Genomic DNA, 24,209 nt, shown 5'->3' on the forward strand with positions numbered 1-24,209 from the left:
TTGGGAGGCTGACGCAGGCAGATCACGAGGTCGGGAGATCGAGACCATCCGGGCGAACACGGTGAAACCCCGTCTCTACTAAAAGTACAAAAAACTAGCCGGGTGAGATGGTGGGCGCCTGTAGTCCCAGCTACTCAGGAGGCTGAGGCAGGAGAATGGTTTGAACCCAAGAGGCGGAGCTTGCAGTGAGCGGAGATGGCACCACTGCACTCCAGCCTGGGCTACAGAGTGAGACTCCATCTCAAAAAAAAGAAAAAAAAGGGACCAGTAGAAAACATCAATGTCACGCCAACATGCACAGATGCTCAGACTCGCGCATAAATCCTTAGGAGCCTGGGTAAGGCTAAACCTCCTGCAGCGCTCATGGCCGCGGGTGCAGGGTGAAGTCATGCTCACAGTCTTTTGACCACGCTTTAGACTGATAGAACCTTCCCCAAGAGTGCGCCAAGAATACACAACTGAGAACAAAAACTCTTAGAACCTGAAAACATAACTTCCTGGAATTTAACTGGAGGGAAAACTAGGCCAACCGTGTGTGTGTACAGCATTGTTTAGAACCGTTCACCCTTTAACGTGGACCATGAAACCACCCGCATGCCTGTAACAGGCATCACGTGGGTAAACTCCGCCTAGCCCAGAGAGTGCAGTGCCGTCGGCCACCGAAGATGGCGGGACCAACACCATGTGTGGTAGGCTGGGCTTGAAGAACTAACCGTGCGATTTTAATAAGCAGCGGGGACACGAGACAGTGCCTGCGTGTACACAGTGTGGCTCAGTGTGGATGCCTGCATGCACGGGTTACAGTCAAAGAATATGTTCCCCAAGGGCCGGGCGTGGTGGCTCATGCCTGTAATCCCAGCACTTTGGGAGGCCGAGGCGGGTGGATCACTTGAGGTCAGGAGTTCGAGATCAGCCTGCCCAACATGGTGAAACCCTGTCTCTACTAAAAGTACAAAATTAGCCGGCATGTTGGCACACGCCTGTGATCCCAGCTACTCAGGGGGTGAGGCAGGAGAACTGCTTGAACCCAGGAGGCAGAGGTTGCAGCAAATTGAGATGCCGCCATTGCACTCCAGCCTGGGCAACAAGAGAGAAATTCTGTCTCAAAAAAAATAAAGAGTATGTTCCCCAAAATGCTGAGAATACTTATCCTTGAATTGTAAGATTAAGATGATTTTCTCATTCTTAAAAATTATTTTTCAGCATCTCACTCTCACCCAGGCCAGAGCACAGTGATGCCATCACAGCTCACTGAAGCCTCAAACTCCTAGTTCAAGCAGTCCTCCCACCACAGCCTCCTGAGTAGCTAGCTGGGACTACGGGTGTGTGCGACCACACCCAGCTAAGATCTCTTTTTTAGAGACAGGGTCTCACTATGTTGCCCAGGCTGGTCTGGAACTCCTGGGCTCAAGCAATCCTCCTACCTCGGCCTCCCAAGTCACTGGGATCACAGGCATATGCCACCTCCCCCAGTTATTTTTATCACTCGTCTTTGCTGTCTTCTCTCTTAAAAAAGCATATGTTGCATACATAATACAAAATAAAGCTATTTGGGGAAATTATGTTGCAGAAAAGTATTTAATAACAGAGATGTTCATGGCCTAGTTCAGAACAGAGAGGATGCTCCCACTCCTAGACACACGTCTGTGCGCACTCATGCCTGTAGAGATCGAAGGGACACACACAAAGTGTTGGCCGTGGTAATTTCCGGGTGTCTGTGATACGGTTTGGATCTGTGTCTCTGCCCAAATCTCATGTGAAATTGTAATCCCCTATGCTGGAGGTGGGGCCTGGTGGGAGGTGATTGGATCCCGCGGGCAGACGTCCCCCTCTGGTGCAGTTCTCGTGGTCACAGAATTCTCACGAGATCTGGCTGTTTAAAGTGTGTGGCAGCCCCTCACCTTCCTCCCACTCCGGCCATGTGAAGTGCCGGCTTCCCCTTCTCCTCCTGCCATGATTGAAGCTGCCACATGCCGCCATGCTTCCTGTGCAGCCTGCAGAACCCCGAGCCAGTTAAACCTCCTTTCTCTATACATTTTCTGGTCTCTGATATGTATTTGTAGCAGTGCGAGAATGGACTAATACAGTGTGGATAATTGTCACTTACAGGTTCTTTCTTTTGCTTTACAGATATTCTCTAACTTCTACAGAATTAAGTGTACCATCAAATAAGTACCCATTAGCAGCTTTTTCCTTTCTAGCAGAGGTAGTGGAAGCTGGGGGTGCCTACACCCACCCACATCCCGGAGCCCCCGACCAGGAACAGCTCTTGGCAGCAGTGAGTCAGCTCACACGGTTACGACCCTCCCAGGGGCAGCCTGCGACCAGTGACCAGCCGATGCAGGGGTACAAAGGCCTGGCCCCTGCGTCCGTTGGAGCCCCTGTGAAAAGCCACCCATCAGTCAGCTTGTCCCTCTGCCCAGGCTCATTGCTGACCCCTTATAGCAGCATTTCCCAGGGCACCCCAACAAACCCCCAGCACGCAGCCCATCTTTGATGAGACCAAGGAAGTCAGCAACAAAAAGTCACTGCAGGTGGCTGCTTTGACAGTCACAAGCCAGCCTGGAGTGGGGCCTCACCTGCTTGGCTCCAGCCCCAGCACAGGCTCCCACCCCCCACACTCCCAGCTATTCTGCCCTCAGCAGCAAACCCCCATCGTCCTCGTCCCTGGACACTGTCCCCTTGTCCCTGGGGATGCTGTTGTCCTTTTCCAGGTCCGCCCCATGCGGTGCACCCTCCCCTGCCCTTTCCATGAATTTCCACGCGGGTGACCCTCGAAGGCAGCACTGCTCCCTGTCATTTGCTCCAGGCCCTCCTTCCTCTCAGTCCCAGTGATTTCCAGAAACACCGTCATCTTCAGAACACTCAGCACACAGCAGACACTCCGTAAGTGCACGGGGAACAAATGAGCACCGCAGACCCCAGTAGGAGCCTTGCACCCATGGGCACCTGAGCAGGGAGTGGAGCCTGCTGCCGCGGGCTCCTAGCAAGGTCGCAGAACAAGCCCCAGAGACCCAGGAGTTGCCCCCACGCCATCTCTGCAGCAGGCTCCGAGTCCTGACCCTCGCCTGCCTGGTCCATCACGACGGCCCAGGTCAGGCCCCATGGCAGGCCAGGCAAGATCAAAGCCAAGGGCAGAGGCAGGCACAGGCTCCACAAAAGCTCTGGGACTGCCCCGCGAGGGGCGGAGCACAGCACAGACTGTCAAAAACACCCTGTGGAGCCAATTTATTGTGAGGTCGCAAGGGAGACACGGCTACAAAGCATGGCCCCAAAGCTGCAGAAATGCGCGCAGTAGGCTGGAAGATTCCCTGAGGTGGCTCAGGCAGGTAAGAAACCCACACAGTCCTGGGTCCTCCCCAAGCCTCGGACGTGCAGCTGCTGCTTCACTGAGATTCTTCTCTCCTTCTGGAAACTTCCTCCAGTTGTGTCACTGGAGGAGGAAAAGGTATGGGGGAGGCGGAAGAGGGGGCTGGAGCTGGCCTCCCCCCAGGCCTGGCTCCAGAACTCAGGCTGTGTGGCGCGGCTGAGGACTGTGCTCTGTCTAGCACTTTTGCAGGCAAGGAGACCGGACGCAGCAAGGCCTGAGGGCTATCTGCGGTAACTCTTCAAAGAGGGGCCTGCCAGACCCACCAAGTCCCATCCTGGAGTCTACAAGCCAAGGAGCTGTGACCCCACCGAGGGTGCCTGTTATTAAAAGCCCCATTGGCCGGGCGTGGGGGCTCACACCTGTAATCCCAGCACTTTGGGAGGCCGAGGTGGGTGGATCACAAGGTCAGGAGATCGAGACCATCCTGGCTAACATGGTGAGACCCCGTCTGTACTAAAAATACAAAAAATTAGCCAGATGTGGTGGCACGCGCCTGTAGTCCCAGCTACTGGGGAGGCTGAGGCAGGAGAATCGCTGGAACCTGGGAGGCAGAGGTTGCAGTGAGCGGAGATCGCGCCACCGCGCTCCAGACTCGGTGACACAGTAAGACTCCACCTCAAAAGAAAAAAAAAAAAATAAAGCCCCATTTTACAGAGTGGGGAAGGAGGTCAGCAGCCATTCGCTTCAGGGCACAGGCCCAAGGACAGGGGCTTTCCCAGACCCACTCCCATCCCCACCAGGCTGGGAACCCAGCCAGGTTCCAGTAGAGCGGTCACCACTGCACAGCCTCACACACCGGCCTCAGCAATGCCCGCCGCCCTCGAGGCTCCGGGCCCTGGTCACACCAAGGAGGGGAGGAGGGGAGCGCAGGACAGCCAGTGTTTCTAGAAGCAGACACCTGTTGATGTCCACACTACGACAGACATCTGAGACGGCAGGCTGGGAGGAAATTTCCTGAAGGAGCCCCAAGGCCAACTGCCCTGTGGTCCAGAGGCACTGGTGTCCAGCAGAGCCCCCAGATGTCAGCAGAGCCCCCAGGAGTTCAGTGAAGCTCCCACGGGTCCACAGAGCCCCCAGGGGTCCATGTTCCAGCTCTGCAGGGATGGGGTGCATCCCCTTCCAGGGCGAGGACAAGCATCATGCTGCCACAGTAGGTGAGGAAGAGCCAGGCTGCCTCAGTGGCCCCCTGATGCCCAACAGGCCCATCTGGAAATGTTGGAAAAGTGGCCTGAATCTGGAGAGATTTCGGGAAATGAAGGTGCCCCTCACCAGCACCCCAGGTCTGCGCCTTCGCCCTCAGCAGCAGCAGACCCCTTGCCTCCCAACCTGAGGGCCGACCTACCGATGGCCACCAGGTCCCCGCAGTCCTTCTTGTGGAACTCATTCCAGGCCTTGGTCTTGCAGTACTTGCTGCAGGTCAGGATCCCGTAGCAGCGAGGGCAGGGCAAGAGGCGGACCCCGATGGAGCGGCCACACTGGTAGCAGAACTTGAAGAAGGGAATTCTGCAACAGAGCCTCACAGTCAGCAGGTGGCCACTCCGGAACCCGCTTCCCCACAAACAGCCGCTGCCTGGGAGCTGTGCCTGGCCCTGAGCTCCTGGACTAGTCCCCACCGTCCCGCACTGTCCCGTGTTGGACAGCCTTCACACACAGACAAAAGCCCCCAAGTCCCCGTCCTGTGGATGTTCAGCACAGCAACATTTAGAATAGTAAACCAACACATGCCGAGCTCTGGGAACCACCTCTGCCCACCAGTAAGCGCTGGTTAAGTGAATGCACATCCATTCAGGAGACCGCCATGGTGCCATAAACACAACGATGGTGGGGAACTCCTAGGCACATAGGGAAATGTCTGTGGTACACTGTGGCATGGGAGAAGTGACTCTTCGGGGGCAGGGCATGGAGCCTGCCTTTGGGGTGAGCCTCAAAGCACCAGTCTCCTCTGCTTTAGAAGGAGAAACCCCCCCCCTGTCCTGCACCAGTCCCCTCTCCATCACCTCGCTGGGTGGCTCAGGGTTTATGAGGTGGGGACGCCCGTAAGAACAGGGCCTGGTTCCTGCCCTCTCATCCCAGAGGAGAAACAGGCATGTAAAGAGACTGTTCTGGAACAGCAGAGTGAGTACAGTGTTGAGACTCCAAGGAGAGGCCAGTGGTGGAGGGAGGGGCAAGGAGGTGCAGGTATGCAGGCTCTGCCGCACAGCCAGCAGGCCAGGCAAGCCTCCACAGGACACCTTGCAGAAGCAGAGCCTGGACTCAAACCCCACTCAGCGGCTGTCTCTGGGACGGGAGGTGGCCACCCTCCTGCAGGACATGGAACCCCTCTCTGACCCACCGGGAGCAGCCCAGGGCAGCTCCATGAGTGTGCCCTGTGACTCTGCACCCTCATCTGCAGGGTGCATCATCTGCACCTCATCTTGGCTGAAGCCCAGAGCCTGCCAGCAGGACTTCCTGGAGGAGGCCATGCCACTTGGGTATCAGATGGCAGAGGCTGTCCCGGGATGAGGTGGTCAGGCCCGGCACAGCACTGTCCAAACACAGGCTGCCATCCTGGAAAGAACCCAGCCCGCAGACACACTTACTGCCCCTGCTCCTTCACATCCAGGCCCTTGGGCAGGCTGGGGCCCTTCTTCTTCATCCTGTGGCTGGGGATCAGCTCCACTGTACGAAAGAGGGTCCCGCATTAGTACCCACATAGCAGGGTGGGGGCCGCCACTACAGATGCCACCTCCTTGGGCCCTCCCTGTGGTGCCCGCCTGCACTACCGGGGAGGCAGATGGCGGAACCAAGCCTTCGATGGCTCCATAGAGTACGGGGACGCAGAGCGCGGCGTGGACCTGGAGGCGCAGGGCAGTCCACGGGCTCCAGGGAGGGGCTTCACTCTTCAGTCTGCTGCTCCACCTGTGTTGTGTCTTCTTTTTAATTCATTTCAAGGTGCTTCAAATTTCCCTTTTGGGTTCTTCTTAAACTTGCTATTTCGACATGTGTTATTTTATGTGAGTTTCCCAAATGTCCTTCTGTTAGTCATTTCTAATTAAATTCTATTGTGGGCAGAGTATATGAAATGTATTATTTCTATTCTCTTAACTTTATTTAAAGGGTTTGTGATCTATGTATGGTCTATCCTGGAGAATGTCTCCAGGATACTTGAGAAGAATACAGATTCTGTTGCTGTTGGGTAGAGTGTTCTAGAGATCTGATAAGTCTGATAGGCTTGTATGGTTCCACTTCCTGTTTCCTTGATGACCTTGGGCCTAGTTTTTTGATCAATTGTTGAAAGTGAGGAACTGACATTTCCGTCTATTATTGTTGAGTTATCTGTTTCTCCATTTCTGTGACTTTTTGCTAAATGTATTTGGGTGTCTGTGATTCGGTGCATATGGGTTTATAATTGTTATATCTTCCTAATTGATGACCCTTTTATCATAAAATGTCCCTCTTTATCACCAGTAGCATTTGTAAGTCTATTTTTTCTGATGTTAGCAATTCCAGCCTTCTTGTGATTGCTGTTCCCATGGTAGTTTTTCATCCTTTAACTTTGTCTGTTTGTATCATTGAATTTTTTTTTCTTTTTGAGACAAAGTCTTGCTCTGTCACCCAGGCTAGAGTGCAGTGGTGTGATCTTGGCTCACTGCAACCTCTGCCTCCCAGGTTCAAATGATTCTCCTGCCTCAGCCTCCTCAGTAGCTGGGATTACAGGTTTGCACCACCATACACGGCTACTTTTTGTACTTTTAGTAGAGACAGGGTTTCACCATGTTGGCCAGGCTGGTCTCAAACACCTGACCTCAGGTGATCCATCCTCCTCGGCCTCCCAAAGTTCTGGGATTGCAGGCGTGAGCCACCACACCTGCCCTGTATTATTGAATTTAACATGTGTGTCCTGTAAAGAGCACACAGATGGATCTTCTGCTTTTGTCTAATGTGACAATCTCTGCCCCTTGTTTAATATATTCACATTTAATGTTATTAATGATATACTGTAGTTGGATTTACATTTGATATTTTGCATTTTGTTTTCTATATTTCTCCGAATTTTTCTGTTCCTTTATTCTTCCTTTACTCTTCTGCATCACGTGGATTCTTTTTGTTATTATTATTATACTTTAAGTTCTGGGGTACACGTGCAGAACGTGCAGGTTTGTTACCGAGGTATACACATGCCATGGTGGTTTGCTGCACCCATCAACCCATCATCTACATTAGGTATTTCTCCTAATGCTGTTCCTCCCCTAGCCCCCTACCCACCAACAGGTCCCAGTGTGTGATTGTCCCCTCCCTGTGTCCATGTGTCCTCATTGTTCAACTCCCACTTAAGAGTGAAAACATATGGTGTTTGGTTTTCTGTTCCTGTGTTAGTTTGCTGAGAATGATGGTTTCCAGCTTCATCCGTATCTCTGCAAAGGACATGAACTCAGCCTTTTTATGGCTGCATAGTATTCCATGGTATATGTGCCACATTTTCTTTATCCAGTCTATCATTGATGGGCATTTGGATTGGTTCCAAGTCTTTGCTATGGTGAATAGTGCTGCAATAAACATATGTGTACATGTGTCTTTATAGTAGAATGATTTATAATCCTTTGAGTAGATACCCAGTAATGGGATTGCTGGGTCAAATGGTAGAGCTTGTACAGCCAAGACAATCCTACGCAAAAAGAACAAAGCTGGAGGCATCACGCTACCTGACTTCAAACTATACTACAAGGCTACAGTAACCAAAACAGCATGGTACTGGTACCAAAACAGATATATAGACCAATGAAACAGAACAGAGGCCTCAGAAATAATGCCACACATCTACAACCATCTGATCTTTGACAAACCTGACAAAAATAAGCAATGGGAGGGGGAAGGGTTCCCTATTTAATAAATGGTGTTGGGAAAACTGGCTAGCCATATGCAGAAAACAGTCAGGACCCCTTCCTTACACTTTATACAAAAATTCACTCAAGATGGATTAAAGACTTAAATGTAAGAAATAAAACCATAAAAACCCCAGAAGAAAACCTAGGCAATACCATTCAGGACATAGGCATAGGCAAAGACTTCATGACTAAAACACCAAAAGCAATGGCAACAAAAGCCAAAATTGACCAATGAGATCTAATTAAAATAAAAAGCTTCTGCACAGCAAAAGAAACTATCATCAGAATGAACAGTCAATCTACGGAATGGGAGAAAATTTTTGCAATCTATCCATCTGACAAAGGGCTAATATCCAGAATCTACAAAGAACGTAAACAAATTTACAAGAAAAAAACAAACAACCCCCTCAAAAAGTGGGCAAAGGATATGAACAGACACTTCTCAAAAGACGACATTTATGCAGCCAACAAACATGAAAAAAAGCTCATCATCACTGGTCATTAGAGAAATGCAAATCAAAACCACAATGAGATACCATCTCATGCCAGTTAGAACGGCAATCATTAGAAGTCAGGAAATGGCCAGTCATGGTGGCTCATGCCTGTAATCAGCACTTTGGGAGGCCAAGGCGGATGGATCACAAGGTCAGGAGATCGAGACCATCCTGGTTAACACAGTGAAACCCTGTCTCTACTAAAAACAACAAAAATTAGCTGGGCATGGTGGTGCGTGCCTGTAGTCCCAGCTACTCAGGAGGCTGAGACGGGAGGATGGCTTGAAGCCAGGAGGTGGAGCTTGCTGCAAGCTGAGATTGTGCCACTGCACTCCAGCCTGGGTGACAGAGCGAGACTCCATCTCAAAAATCAAACAAAAAAAAGAAACAAACAAACAAAAAAAGCCAGGAAACAACAGATGCTGGAGAGGATGTGGAGAACTAGGAACGCTTTTACACTGTGGGTGGGAATGTAAATTAGTTCAACCATTGTGGAAGACAGTGTGGTGATTCCTCAAGGATCTAGAACAAGCAGATTCTTTTTAATGTAATATCTTAATTTATCTAATAATTTTGAACTGTATTTTTGAGTTCTTTCCTTAGTGGTCGCATCAGCCTTTACCATATGAATCTTTTTTTTTCTTTTCTTTTTGAGACAGGTTCTCACCTTGTCACCCAGGCTAAAGTACAGTGGCATGACCATGCCTCACTGCAGCCTCAACCTCCCAGGCTCCAGTGATCCTTCCACCTCAGCCACCTGAGTAGCTGTGACTACAGGCACATGCCACCATGTCAAGCTCGTTTTTAAAAAATTTTTTGTAGAGACAGGGTCTTGCCATGTTGCCCAGGTTGGTCTTAAATTCTTGGGTTCAAATGATCCTTCTGCCTCAGCCTCCCAAAGTGCTGGGATTATAGACATGAATCACCATGCCTGGCCTACCATATGAATCTTGACTGGTCATAATCAGCTTCAGACCTATACTAACAGCAGTGAGATATTAAAAAGTTATTCCTATATAGCTCTATTTCCTTTTCTGCCTTTTTGTGATATTATTACACATTACACCTATAAAGGTTATAAATCCAACATTATAAGATTACTTTATATAATTTTATGTATTCTAAAGAAGCTGAGAGAAGAAAGGAGAAAACATACATATTTATAGCTTTAGTTATATTAAAATTATTTACCATTTCTGGATCTCCATTTCATCTTCTCAATTTGAGTTATCATTTAAAGTCATTTCTTACCACAACAGAACTTTCCCCCTGCCCACTTCCTTTGTACTGTTATTGCCAAATATAATACATTTCTATATGTTACGGGCATTTACACATATGCAACCACACACGCATGCACACACACATAATATATAAATTCAATGCATACATATATATATACAAATTGCTTACATATAAATTATTTTTAAATTGCTTTTAAAGTCAACTAACAAAGAAGAAATATGTATTTATATTCTTCTTTACAATTAACTTTGCCAATGCTCTTTGTTCATGTGTATTTAATTCCCACCTTAGGTCACTTGCTTTCAAAATACTTTTAGTATTTATTTTAAGGGAAGGCTATAACAACCAATTCTCACAGGTTTTATCTGGGAATATGTCAATTTCACTTTCATGTTTGCAAGTTAACTTGCTGGATATAAGATTCTCAGTTAACAGTTTATCTAACTCTGAGCACTTTGTTTTTTGTTTGGTTACTTTCAATTTTCTTTAAATAGAGACTGGGTCTCACCATGCTGCCCAGGCTGGTCTCAATCTCTTGGGCTCAAACAATCCTTCTGCCTCAGTCTCCCAAAGTGCTGGTATTACAGGCATGAGAGCCACCACGTCCAGCCATCTTTGAGCACTTTGAATATGACATCCCACTGTCTTGAGTCTCCTCTAACAACCCTCCATTGCATCCTTTTATTATTATTATTTACACAAATTTGTGGAGCACATCAAAAGTTTTGTGACATGTATATACTGTCTAGTGATCAAGTTAGGGTATTCGGATGCCCATCACCTGAATAAAATACATTTTTGTTAAGTATAGTAATTCTACTCTGCTCTAAAACACTGACTTTATTTCTTCTATCTTATTGCATCTTTGTACCCTTTAAACCTCTTCTCTTCATCCTACCCACCCTTCCCAGTCTCTGTTATCTAGTTTTCCACTCTCTACCTCCATGTGCTCAAAATTTTTAGCTCCCACATAAAAGTGAGAACATACGATATTTGTCTTTTTGTGCCTGGCTTATTTCACTTAAGATACTAACCTCCAGTTCCACTTGTGTTGCTACAAATGACATGATTTAATTCTTGCCCATGTCTGAATAATATTCCATTGTGTATATATACCACATTTTCTTTTTGTTGTTGTTGTTTTGTTTGTTTTTGAGATGGAGTCTTGCTCTGTCGCCCAGGCTGGAGTGCAGTGGCACGATCTCGGCTCACTACAAGCTCCCCCTCCCAGGTTCACCTCATTCTCCTGCCTCAGCCTCCCGAGTAGCTGGGACTACAGGTGCCCGCCACCGTGCCCAGCTAATTTTTTTTTTTGTATTTTTAGTAGAGACGGGGTTTCACCATGTTAGCCAGATGGTCTCGATCTCCTGACCTCGTGATCCACCCGCCTCGGCCTCCTAAAGTGCTGGGATTACAGGCGTGAGCCACCGTGCCCGGCCACCACATTTTCTTTATCCATTTATTTGCTGATGAACATTTAGGTCAATTCCATATCATAGCAATTGTGTATTGTGCTGCAATAAATAGGCAAGTGTAGATACTCCTTTGATATATTGATTTTTTCCCCTTTGGGTAGATAATAGTGTGATTGCTGGATCGAATGTTAATACTATTTTTTTTTGTAGAAATCTTCATACTGTTTTCCATAGTGCCTGTACTAGTTTACATTCCACCAGCAGCATATAAGTGTTCCCTTTCTTTGGCATCCTTTCCACGATCTGTTATTTTTTTGTCTTTTTATAATAGCCATTCTGACTGATTTGCATTTCTCTGATTAGTGATGTTAAGCTATTCTTTTTTTGTTTTTTAGGCATAAGATTAACAGATGAGCATTTTTTTCATACACCCACTGACTGTTTGTATGTCTTCTTTTGAGAAATGTCCATTCATGTCCCTTACTCAAGTTTAATAAGATTTTTTTTTCTGTTGAATTGTATGAGTTCCCTGTATATTCTGAATATCAGTCTCCTGTCAGGTAAATAGTTTGCAAATGTTTTCTCCATTCACCAGGTTCTCTCTTCGCTATGTTGATTATTTCTTTCATTGTGCAGAAGCTCCTTAGTTTTATTAAATCCCGTTTGTCTATTTTTGGTTTTGTTGCCTGTGTTTTTGAAGTCTTAGTCATACTTTCTTTGCCTAGATCAATGTCCAGGAGAATTTGCCCTAAATTTTGAGTATTTTTATAGTTTCAAGTCTTGTGTTTAAGTCTTTAGTCCATGTAGAGTCTTTTTTATATATGGTGAGAGATAAGGGTCCCCTTTCATTCTTCTGCACGTGGCTATCCAATTTTCCCAGCACCATTTACTGAAGAAAGTGTCCTTTCCCCAATGTATGTTCTTATCAGCTTGGACAACGATCAGTTGGCTGTAAATATATGGCGTTATTTCTGGGTTCTTTATTCTGTTTCATTGGTCTGTGTGTCTATTTGTATATCAATACATGCTGTCTTGGTTACTATAGCTTTGTAGTATATTTTGAATCCAGGTAATCTGATGTCTCTAGCTTTGTTCTTTTTGTTGTGGACTGCTTTGGCTATTTGGAATCATTTTTGGTTCTACATGAATTTTAGGATTGCTTTTTCTGTTTTTGTGAAGAATGGCACTGGTATTTTGATAGGGATTGTATTGATTCTGTAGATTGCTTTTGGTGGTATGGTCATTTTCACGATATTAATTCTTCCAATCCATGAACATGGGATGTCTTCCCATGTTTTTGTGTGTCCTCTTCAATTTCTTTCATCAGTGTTTTATAGTTTTCCTTATGGAGATCCTTCACCTCTTTGGTTAAATTTATTCCTAAGTATTTTTTGTAGCGATTGTAAATGTGATTGCCTTCTTGATTTCAGTTTTGGCTAGGTCATTATTGGGGTATATAAATGTTACTGATTTTTTTGTCCTTTACTTTTGTAACCTGCAATTTTACTGAATTCATTTATGAAACCTAAGAGTGTTTTGGTGGAGTCTTTAGGTTTTTCTAGATATAGAATATCATCAGCAAAGAGGGACAATTTCACTTGCTCTTTTCTAATGGGGATGTCTTTTCTTTCTTTCCCTTGCCTGATTCCTCTGGCTAGGACTTCCAGTACTGGGTTGAATGGGAGTGGTGAAAGTGGGCAACCTTGTCTTATTACAGTTCTTAGAGGAAAGGCTTTTAATTTTTCCCTATCATGATGATGTTAGCTGTGGACTTGTCATATATGGCCTTTATTATTTTAAAGTATATTCCTTCTATGCCTAGTTTCTTAAGAGTTTTTATCAGCTGGGCATGGTGGCTCACACCTGCAATCCCAGCACTTTGGGGAGCCGAGGCAGGCAGACCACCTGAGGTTAGGAGTTCAAGACCAGCCTGGCCAACATGGTAAAACCTCGTCTCTACTAAAAATACAAAAAAAAAAAAAAAAATAGCTGGGCTTGGTGGCAGGTGCCTGTAATCCCAGCTACTCTAGAAGCTGAGGCAGGGAGAATTGCTTGAACCTGGGAGGCAGAGGTTGCAGTGAGCTGAGATCATGCCACTGCACTCCAGCCTGGGCGACAGAGCAAGACTCTGTCTCAAAAAAAAAAAAAAAAAAAAAAAAAAAAGTTTTTATCATGAAGACTTGTTGAGTTGTATCTAGCGTTTTTTCTGCATCTATTGAGATGGTTGTATGGTTTTTGTCCTTCATTCTGTTGATGTGATGTATCATATTTATTAATTTGCATATGTTGAACTATCCTTGCATGCGAGGTATAAGCCTGACCTAATCTTCTGAAAGTGCTGTTGGATGTGGCTTGCTAGTACTGTATGGAGAATTTCTGCATCTAGATTAATCAGGAATTGACCTGTAGATTTTCTGCTTGTGTCCTTGTCTGCTTTTGATCAGGGTGACACTGGCCTGATAGAATGAGTTAGGGAGAATTCCCTCCTCAATTTTTTGGAATGGTTTCAGGAGAATTGGTATTAGTTCTTCTTTATATATTTGGTAGAATTCAGCTGTGAATCCATCTGGTCCTGGGCTTTTCCTTGTTGAGAGACTTTTTATTGCCGATTCAACCTTGCTACTCATTATTGGTCTGTTCAGGTTTTCTAGTTATTCCTCATTCCATCTTGGTAGACTATGTTTCCAGGAATTTATCCATTTCCTCTGGGTTTTCCAGTTTGTCATATAGTCTCTGATGATCTTTTGTATTTCTGTGGTATCAGTTGTAATAGCTCCTTTTTCATTTCTAATTTTATTTACAGAGATTCATTTCTTCAAATAAGATATGAAAGGAGAAATTTATTTTCTCTTCTTGGTTAATCTAGCTAGCAGTTTCCCAATCTTGTTTCCAACTTTTTAAAGAATCAACTTTTTGATTGATTCTCTGTATTTTTTCTCTATTTCATTTAGTTCTGCTCTGATCTTTATTTACTTTCTTCTTCTAATTTTGGATTTGATTTGTTCTTGCTTTTCTAGTTCCTTGAGGTGCACTGTTAAGACTGTTAGTTTGTAATCTTTCTAATTTTTTGCTGTAGGCATTTATTGCTATAAACTTCTCCTCTTAGCCCTGTTTTTGCTGTATCCCACAGGTTTTGGTATATTGTGCTTCCATCTGCGTTTGTTTCAATACATTTTTTTATTTCCATCTTAATTTCTTGATTCAATATTCATTCAGAAACATGTTTAATTTCTATGTTTGCAAATTTGTATACACATAGTTGTATGTATTTGTATATAAATATGTGTATTGTATACATATTTGAACAGCATATGTATTTGTATAGTTTACAGAGTTCTTCTTGGCACAGACTTCTCATTTTAGTCCATAGTGGTCTGAGAAGACACCTGATATGATTTTGATTTTTTTTAAAATTTGTTGAGATTTGTTTTACTCTCTAACATATAGTCTATCCTGGAGGATGTTCCAGGTGCTGATGAAAAGTATATTCTGCATTTGTTAGATAAAATGTTCTGTAAATGTCTGTGAGGCCCACTTGGTCTGATGTCCTGTTGCAATCCAATGTTTCCTTGTTTATCTTCTGTCTAGATAATCTGCCTAATGCTGAGAGTGTGGTATTGAAGACCTCCATTATTATTGTATTGCAGTATATATCTGTCTTTAGATTAGTAATATTTGCTTCATGAATCTGGGTGCTCCAGTGTTGGGTGCATATATATTTAGGGTTGTAATATCCTCTTGTTAGATTGATCACTTTATCATTATATAATGACTTTGTCTTTTTTTTTTTTTTTTTTCACTCTTCCTGACTAAAAGTCCATTTTATCTGATGTAAGTATACCTAGTTACTCCTGCTCACTACTGGTTTATGTTTGCTTGGAATATCTTTTTTCATCCCTTTATTTCAGTCTATATGTCTTTAATGATAAGGTGAGTTTCTAGTAAGCAGAATCATTTTTGGATCATGGATCATTTTTAATCCACTTAGCTATTCTATCTTTTAAGAGGATACTTTAATTTGTTCATGTTCAAGGTTATTCTTGATACCTAAGGCTTTATTCCCATCATGTTGTTTTCTGGTTGTTTCATATACTTCTTGTTCCTTTCTTATGGTTTGGCATTGTGCTTTGGTGGATTTCTATAGTGGTAGCATTTAAGTTCTTTCTCTTCCTCCTTTGTATAACTACTTTGCCAGTGACTTTTATACTTTGGTGTGTTTTCATAATGGTAAATGTTGTCCTTTAACTTCTATGTTTAGGACTCCCTTGAGCATTTGTAGAACTGGTCTAGTAGTAATGAATTACCTCAGCATTTGTTTGTCCAGGGGTGACTTTATTTGTCCTTCATTTATGAAAGATAATTTTGCTGGATATAGTATTCTTGGGTGACAGGGTTTTTTTCTTTCAGCATGTTGAATATACCATCCCATTCTCTTATGGCCTGTGAGGTTTCTGCTGATAAATCTGTTAGTCTTAAGGAATTTTCTTTATGGGTGACTAGATGCTTTTCTTTTGCTGCTTTTAAGATTTTCTTTGACTTTAGACGGTCTGACTATAATGTGCCATGCAGAAGATCTTTTATTGTTGTATCTTCCTGTGGTTCATTTGAACTTCCTTTATCTGAATGTCTATATCTCTTGCTAGACTTGAGAAGTTTTCATCTATTATTTCATTAAATTAGTTTTCTTTTTTTAAAAAAAAACTATTTATTTTTAGAGATAGGGTCTGGCTGTGTCACCCAGGCTGGAGTACAGTGGCACAGTCCTAGCCCACAGTAACCTCAAACTCCTGGGCCCAGCCTCCCAAGCAGCTAGGACTATAGGTGCATGCCATGATACCCAGCTATTTTTTTTCTTTTTTGTAGAGATAGGCTCTTGCTATATTGCCCAGGGTGGTCTCAAATTCCTGGCCTCAAGCAATCTTCCCACCTTGGCCTCCCAAAGCACTGGTATTACAGGTGTAAGCCACCACACCTGGCCCTAATTCATTAGTACATTTTCTAATCCTTTGTTTCTTTGCCCTTAAGGATACCAATAATTTGCAAATTTACTTGCTTTATGTTGTCCTAAATATCATGAAGCCTTTATTTGTTTTTATTCTTTTATCTTTACTTTTGTTTGATTGGATTATTTCAAAACACCTGTCTTCAAGTTTTGAGATTTCCTCTGTCTCATCTAGTCTATTGTTGATGCTTTCAAATGTATTTTGTATTTCCTTCAATGAATTCTTCAGTTCCAGAATTTCTGTTTGGTTATTTTTTAAAATGTCTCTTGATAAATTTCTCATTCATATCCTTGTTTTTCTAATTTATTTGTATTGTTTGTTCAGTATTCTCTTCTATTTTAGATCCTTTAAAATCAATTATTTCATTTTTTGTTTTTAGTTTTTTTTTTTGAGACAGAGTCTCACTCTGCTGCCCAGACTGGTGTACAGTAGCACGATCTCGGCTCACTGCAGCCTCTGCCTCCCAGGTTCATCATTTCTCCTGCCTCGGCCCCACGAGTGACTGGGATTACAGGCATGCACCACCACATCCAGCTAATTTTTGTACTTTAGTAGAGACAAGGTTTCACCATGTTGGCCAGGCTGGTCTGGAACTCCTGACCTCAAAGATCTGCCTGCCTCAGCCTCCCAGTGTTGGAATTACAGGCATGAGCCACCGCACCTGGCCTAAAAATCAGTATTTAAAATTCTTTATCTGGGATCTCAAAAATTTCTTTTTGGTGGCCAGGCGTGGTGGCTCACGCCTGTAATCCCAACACTTTGGGAGGCCGAGGCAGGCAGATCATCAGGTCAGGAATATAAGACCAGCCTGACCAACATGGTGAAACCCCATCTCTATTAAAAATACAAAAAAATAGCCAGGCATGGTGCTGCGTGCCTGTAATCCCAGCTACTCAGGAGGCTGAGGCAGGAGAAACACTTGAACAGAGGTGGCAGAGATTACAGTGGGCCGAGATTATGCCACTGAACTCCAGCCCACTTACATCCCTGTCTCAGATCACAGAAGTACTCACTTCCCAGCACCAGACACTGCCACCCAGGCCTTGCTCAGTTCCTAGCCCCTGCGGTGGGAGCATACCTGGCTTGCTCCTGTCCCAGCAGTGACAACTTGAGTTTCCATAATACTCCACAGTCCCAGGGCCCGTGGGTCCCAGGACAGAATGTAGTTTTCCAGAGGCTAGTTTTGAAAATGGTGACTTGCTGAGGCCACTTAGGTCTCAGAAAGGGTGTGGAACCCAGTGCAACCTTCCTTCCTGGAGCTCTTCCATCCCACAGTCTCCTGGAAGCTTCCTATATTAGCTTCAAGTGTTGGGAGGGTCAAGGGATTGTCCTGCCAGGATTGCATGATTCCATGGTGAGGAAGTGGGCCACTGGAAATCTACTACTCACCTCTTCCCTACACTCGGAATTCACTCCTGGTGCCCAGCCGAACCCAGTCAGAGAGGCTGCCTCTCCTCCTCCTCCCCCACTTTTGGTGTCCCCTGTCACTTCTCTGTTGAGTTCCAGCTTTCTCTCTTGGATAAAGTACTTGGAGTATGACTGTCTATACACTGCTCTGGTTCTACTAAGTGGAGAAAGTGGGCATGAAATGCTTATCAGCCATCTTGACCATCCCCCAACCAATTTCTTCTAATGAGATGCTGGCTAGCTGTTAATCTTACTGGGATTCCCTTGTAAGTTTTGAGTTATTTTTCTCTTGCTGCTTTCAATGTTTTCTCCTTGTCTTTGGCTTTCAGTATTTTAATTCTGATATGTCTGTTTTACGAATCTCCATTTTATCCTACTTGAAAGTCCATTAAGCTTCCTAGATACATAAATTATTTTTAAATACATTTAGAAAGTTTTTGGCCGGGCGCGGTGGCTCAAGCCTGTAATCCCAGCACTTTGGGAGGCCGAGACGGGTGGATCACGAGGTCGGGAGATCGAGACCATCCTGGCTAACACAGTGAAACCCCGTCTCTACTAAAAAGTACAAAAAAAAAAAACTAGCCGGGCGAGGTGGCGGGCGCCTGTAGTCCCAGCTACTCGGGAGGCTGAGGCAGGAGAATGGCGTAAACCCGGGAGGCGGAGCTTGCAGTGAGCTGAGATCCGGCCACTGCACTCCAGCCTGGGCCACAGAGCGAGACTCCGTCTCAAAAAAAAAAAAAAAAAAGAAAGTTTTTATCCATCATTTCTCCAAACATTTTTCCTGCTCCTTTCTCTCTCACCTCCGCTTCCGGTACTCTATACACATATTGGTGTGCTTGATGGTGTCCACTTTCCCCTGATGATCTCTTCATTTCTCATCATTCTTTTTTTCTCTCTTCTTGGTCTCCCACTTTTCTCTGAGGACCTGTTCATTTTCCTTCATTCTTCTCCCTTGGGGCTGGATATTACTATCTGTTTGCTTATTTGGTTAATGACCAGCTGGGTCAATTGTGTGAAATCCATTTCTCTCCTGCAGTATAAAGCTTCTGATGTTCCTTCTCATGGAAGGCAGCCTTGGGTTTGTCCACAGTGACCCTCAGGTGACAGTGGTTTGGACAAGGATCTCTTTGTCTCCTTCCATGACCATACGCTCCTGTTTAGTTCTGATAATTGCTGGCTGACTGTTCATAATTTGCAACAGTGCCCTGGGTATAAATGGCTTCCTAGGCTGATCCAATTAGATCAGAGCTCATTGAAGGGATAGTTCCCAAGGTCAGTATTCAAGATTTGTTCTGACCACAGGAGGGCTCTTCCCAGCTATCTTTCCTCATTTTTCTCTGGCATACTTTATAGGTAATACAAACTATAGTATATAATTGCTGGCAGATGATAGTTTCACCTGTATTTCCAGTGAGTTTACCAATCTTCTTGATATTGCCCATCATCACCTCCAGTAATTCTTACTGCACCACCTCCTGGCCATTTTGGAAGCTGCAGATAAGAATGGAGCCTCCACCTCCTGGCCATCTTGGAGACACACTAAGTCTGGAGCAATAGGAACTTAGCCTCAGCAACAGGTAGCTGGGGGCAGGATGAGAATTACTGACATCCATGCCCCCTTCTACTGGTGTTCTTGGCTGTACCCGTCTGGAATAGAATTTCTGCCTCCCTGAGCTGGGAGGGTGAAAAGGAAGGTAGATCTTGGTTTAATATCACAGACATTCTCTGTTCTTACTAAGTTTTAAAAGATTTTATTGAATAAATGTTTCTTTATATGCTGTGTGCTCTTTAGATCAGTCCTTGTGGTGTGTGAGACTTGTTACAACCACAGGAAGGCTTCTCCTGTCTCTCTCTTTTCTTAGGTTTCTCTAGCAATTAGCCATTCTATACTTTAGTCTATCTCCAGTGAATTTACCAATCTCCTTCCAATTGCCTCTCAACATTAGGCTTGAAGTTGTCTTTGCTCTGTTAAAAATGAAGTTGGTTTCTTTGTGATGCCAGGTGTGAAGCTCACTGTTTTATGGTGTGTCTCTCCCTGGGCAGAATCACTGAGCCAAGGCTCTGGAGCTGGGGGTCGGGACAATGGGATACTTCTCCATAAGTGACACCCCCATTTTAGGACCTAATCTCTGATAGACATGAGGAGGCAGTAGACGTGGGTCTTCTCAACTTGCCTCTCCCTGCCTGGTCCTCCGCCCATGGGCCAGTACAAGCCTGATTAGAACCCCAGTATCTTCAGGGGTGTCTTGCCCAAGGCAGAGCCTATATCCCCCAAGTGGGGCTCTACACAAATGGAGGCCTCACCCTGCCGGCACCCTGGCCATGAAGTAGCCTCAGCAAAGGTGCATCCATGTGTACTGGTGGGCGAGCCAGGTTGGGGGGAATTTATGTTTGTGTCGAGGGGAGGTTAGTATGTGTGTGTGGGGGGCACATATTATGGAAGTGGCTTGTGGCTGTGTGCATGCGTGAGACATGGGTGGCAGTAGATGACTTGGTATGTAAGTGAGGGCCGGGGTTGGATGGGGCAGGTGTTAGGGTGGGGTGGGGGTTTATGCGAGGGTGGGCACATGTGTGACAGTACATAAGTGAGTTTGGGAGGTGGGTGGGGGGTGTCCATATGTGTGTGTAGATGTATGCAGACCGTGGTTGGGTGGGATGTGGGGAAGCAGTGTGCTGTGTGGGTGGGGACAGGCATGTGTGTGGGTAGGTGTGCAGATAGCTGTGGGGGTGGGGCTGAGGGATTTCAGGGCATACATGCTGGGGAGTGTGCAAGTGTGTGAGTGGGCATGTGGCTGGTAAGTATTTGTGGGGACATAAGCATGCGATGTGGTTTGGATGTGTCCCCTCCAAATCTCATGTTGAACTGCGGGCCCCCTGTGGGAGGTGGGGTCTGGTAGGAGGTGACCGGATCGTGGGGATGGATCCCTCATGAGTAGCTTAGTGCCATCCCCTTGGGGATGAGTGAGTTCTCAGTTAGTTTACATGACAGCTGGGAGTTTTGAAGAGCCTAGGACACCCCCGCCTTCTCTCTCTCCCTCCCTTTCTTGCCACTTGATGGACAGGCTTCCCTTCACCCTCCAAGGGGAGTGGAAGCTCCCTGAGGTCTCCCCAGAAGCAGATGCTGGTACCGTACTTCCTGTGCAGCCTGCAGAACCACAAGCTTATTAAACCTCTTCTCTAATTACCTGGTCTCAGACGTTCCTTTACAGCAATGCAAACGGACTAACAGCATGTGGAAGTGTGTGGGGCGGAGCACTGTGTGCTGGGAAGGCATCTGGGGGGTTGCTCAGTGGGGGACTGTGTGGGACTGAGGACTTAGTGTGGAGGGTGGGATCAGCAGGTTCCTGTGTGTGTGCGCACACATGTTAACACGTGACAGGTTTTTATGTGAGGAGAGGATGGGTGTGGGTGTCAGTGTGTATAGATGTGTAAGTGGGTCTGTGTGTGCGAGGTAGACGTAAGTAGGTAAACGTGGGGGTGGGAACATGAGCGGGTATGTGGGGGTGGGGGTGAGTAGGTGGGTGGGGACGTGGGGGTGGGGCTGACTAGGTGGGTGGGGTGAGTATGTGGGGGTGGGGATGTGGGGGTGGGGAGTGAGTATGTGGGAGTAGGGGTGACCAGGTGGGTGGGGGTGGGTATGTGGGTGTGGGTACATGGGGGAGTAGACATCAGTAGATGGATGGTACATTTGTAGGGTGGGTGCATGTGGGGAGCTGGGGACATGTGGGGGTGTGCAGGACGCACCCTATAGGGGTATGACCATGCAGGGAAGCACCACCCCAGGCCTCGGACCCACATGCCCTGTGCTGGGTGGACTGGAACTCCCGACAGGGCTCCCACAGCGGTGCCTAATCCTCTCCTGCGCATGGGGCCCCTCTGACCTGGGCCCTGGCCCTAGGCCACCAACTCCGCTTCCCAGAGGAACCTCCCCAGTCCAGACCCCTCTTCTCAATCTCTTCTGTATGAGCTCCTTGGAGGACGTGACACAAAGGGGCTGGGCCAAGCCAAGCTGACCAGCCCAGCCCCAGGAAGGCTCCTCCAGAGCCCCAGGGGGTCCAGATCTCCAGGGATCACAGCCCGAGGCACGAGGCCGGAACCCTGCCCCGTGGAGCAGAGCAGAACAGGGCCCACTGCTCACCTCTCTTGCACAGGTACAGCCACGTGGGGTCCCACTGGCTCTCCTTGGCAAAGACAGCCTTCCGTAGCTGCAAGCCCATGTACTCCAGGAGCCGCTTCCGTGCCAGGAACGTCTCGCGCTCCGCCGGCATCAGCGTGTGGAAGGGGCAGTGGGCAATCTTCCGGTCCTGCACACAGCGCCAGGGTCACCACAGGGTCCCGGGCTCGCCCCTCACTGCGGGGGTGACTCTGGGTGATCGAGGGCTCCTCTCGGCTCTTATGATGTATAACTGAGGACGAACCCTGACAGACACACAAAGCTGGGAGCACACACAGCTGCACCTGGCATGAGCTCGGCACTTTGTGGGGGTTGCCTCTGCAGCCAAGGGGCTGCTCTGGGGGAGGCACTAGGAACCTTGAGCCCAGCTTTGCCCCAGAGGAGCTAATGCCCCAGCCGGGGGTCCTGCACATGACCCACACTCCCCCTCCTTCCTCACAGGAGGCTCACCACCTACCTGGAAGAATCTGAAATAGCCATAGTCCACAGCTGTGCCCACCGCCACCTTTTCCCCCTGTCTGAGCGTCATGGGCTTCAGGATGTTGGCCCCGTGATCGATGAGTCGGTCAATCTGTGGAGAACAGAACCAGGTCAGACACGCAAGGACACCCTGGCTACTGGGAGCAGTGAAGACCGCCTGAGAAGGGCCACGGTCACCTGCAGTCCCCATTGAGGCCACCCTTGCAGGTGTGCAGCAGTGCCCATGAGACAAACGGGGAGAGGGAGACGGAGACGGGGCGGACCTCATGGACAAGGAGTTGGGGCTGAGCCTCGCCTAACAATGTCACAGTGAAGTCAAGGCTAGGCCACGCCTCGGGGAGCCCTCCCTGGTGCCCGACTCGCAGCACCATAGAATCAATGGAGTCTGTGAAGTCCGTTACAGTCCTGCTCCCCTCAGGCTGTCAGTGACATGAGGGCAGACACCAGGCAGCTCTTGTTCTTCATCAGATCCCAACACGCCATGGGGGTGCTCAACAAGACAGCGAGTGCACGTGTATGCTTGTATTTGGTGTGTGCGGGGCGGGGGGCCAGTGCGTGGGCATGCATGGGTATGTGTATGTGTGTTCATGGCTGGGTGGGTGTGAGTGTGCCTGCATGTAGGTAGGTGTGTGGATGTGTGTGGATGTGTGTGTGTGCATGTGTGGGGCTAGTGGGTGAGTGTGTGTGGATATGCGCATGCCTGTTCATAGGTGGGTAGAAGTGTGCCTGCACGCATGTAGGTGTGCAGTGTGGGTGTGTGCGCCTGCATGTGTGAGTTCTGTGCATGACTGGGGGCTAGTGTGTGTGCATGCATGAGTAAGGGCACACATGTATGTCTGAGTGCAAGCATGCCTGACAAATGTGTGAATGCATGAGCCTGTGTGCATGTGTGCCTGACTCGTGGCAAACATACGACAGCAATGGTCTCTGGCTCAACAGGTACCACAATCCCGTCCAAAGCAAAGATCACCTAAAGAGGCTGCCCCTCCTGACTTGGGAGGAGGCAAGTTCTATCGGGGGCCTGGCAGGCTCAGGGCAGCCCGTGAGTGAATGAAAACCAGGCCGTCACCTGTGGAAGGCTCACTGCTGTGTGCAGGGGGAGGGCCATGATTCAGGGAAACACAACCCCCCCAGCGAGATCCGCACTCTCTGTGACACGCATCACACACTCCACACAAACACAGCAACCCACGAGAACAGTGCCCTGGGCATGCACCAGGCACAGCGCGGGACGGCGGAGCGGCCAATGCCACCAACACCAGTGGCCAGCCTGGCCTGAACGGCTGACTCCCTGGCGCATGGGGGCACGGGTGGAGTTTATACACAGATTCCTCAAGGCCAAGTGAGGCCAGGCAAGGCATACGCCAGGCACAGGAGGCGGCTGTTTTCCACTGCTCCCGAGGATAGAGCCACCCAGATCCATTCAAGAGACCCCCGTCTTCTTGACTCTTCCTGCTGAAGCCATGATAACATGCCAAAAACCCCAAGAGTCAGGTCCCTGCTGGACATGCCTCCGAGGCCCCCCCCACCTCATCAAATCTTTTTCAGAAAAGGTGGGCAGACGGTGGGTGAGCGAGGGCTGCCACAGGTGCTTGGTGATGGACAGGTGGGTGGACCATGGATCGACCCTTCCCTGCCCAATGTTGCTGGGGGACTTGCCAGCCCACCCCCATCCCCCAAGTGTTGTCTTTGTAGGGCACCCAGGCCTCAGTCAGTCCTGGCACTGGGACAGCTTCTCTGGACAGCTCTGCCTGGG

The 24,209-nt window shown here is 47.3% G+C and overlaps 1 protein-coding gene across 10 annotated transcripts in view; it reads right to left on the minus strand.

The window, feature by feature from the left end:
• Positions 1-3,199: 3,199 nt before the first annotated feature.
• Positions 3,200-24,209, minus strand: part of ANKMY1 (ankyrin repeat and MYND domain containing 1) — a 69,580-nt gene continuing 48,570 nt past the window's right edge. For all 10 annotated transcript variants that reach the window (XM_025404457.1, XM_025404451.1, XM_025404456.1 and 7 more), the window contains 5 exons: positions 22,431-22,544; positions 21,938-22,103; positions 5,950-6,028; positions 4,713-4,873; positions 3,200-3,433 (listed from right to left, as the gene is read on the minus strand). In XM_025404457.1, the coding sequence (XP_025260242.1) occupies positions 3,387-3,433; positions 4,713-4,873; positions 5,950-6,028; positions 21,938-22,103; positions 22,431-22,544 (567 nt within the window). In that variant the 3' untranslated portion in view covers positions 3,200-3,386. The remainder of the gene's footprint in view (positions 3,434-4,712; positions 4,874-5,949; positions 6,029-21,937; positions 22,104-22,430; positions 22,545-24,209) is intronic.

This window comes from Theropithecus gelada, chromosome 12, assembly GCF_003255815.1.
Source record: "Theropithecus gelada isolate Dixy chromosome 12, Tgel_1.0, whole genome shotgun sequence".
NCBI classification, from domain to species: domain Eukaryota; kingdom Metazoa; phylum Chordata; class Mammalia; order Primates; family Cercopithecidae; genus Theropithecus; species Theropithecus gelada.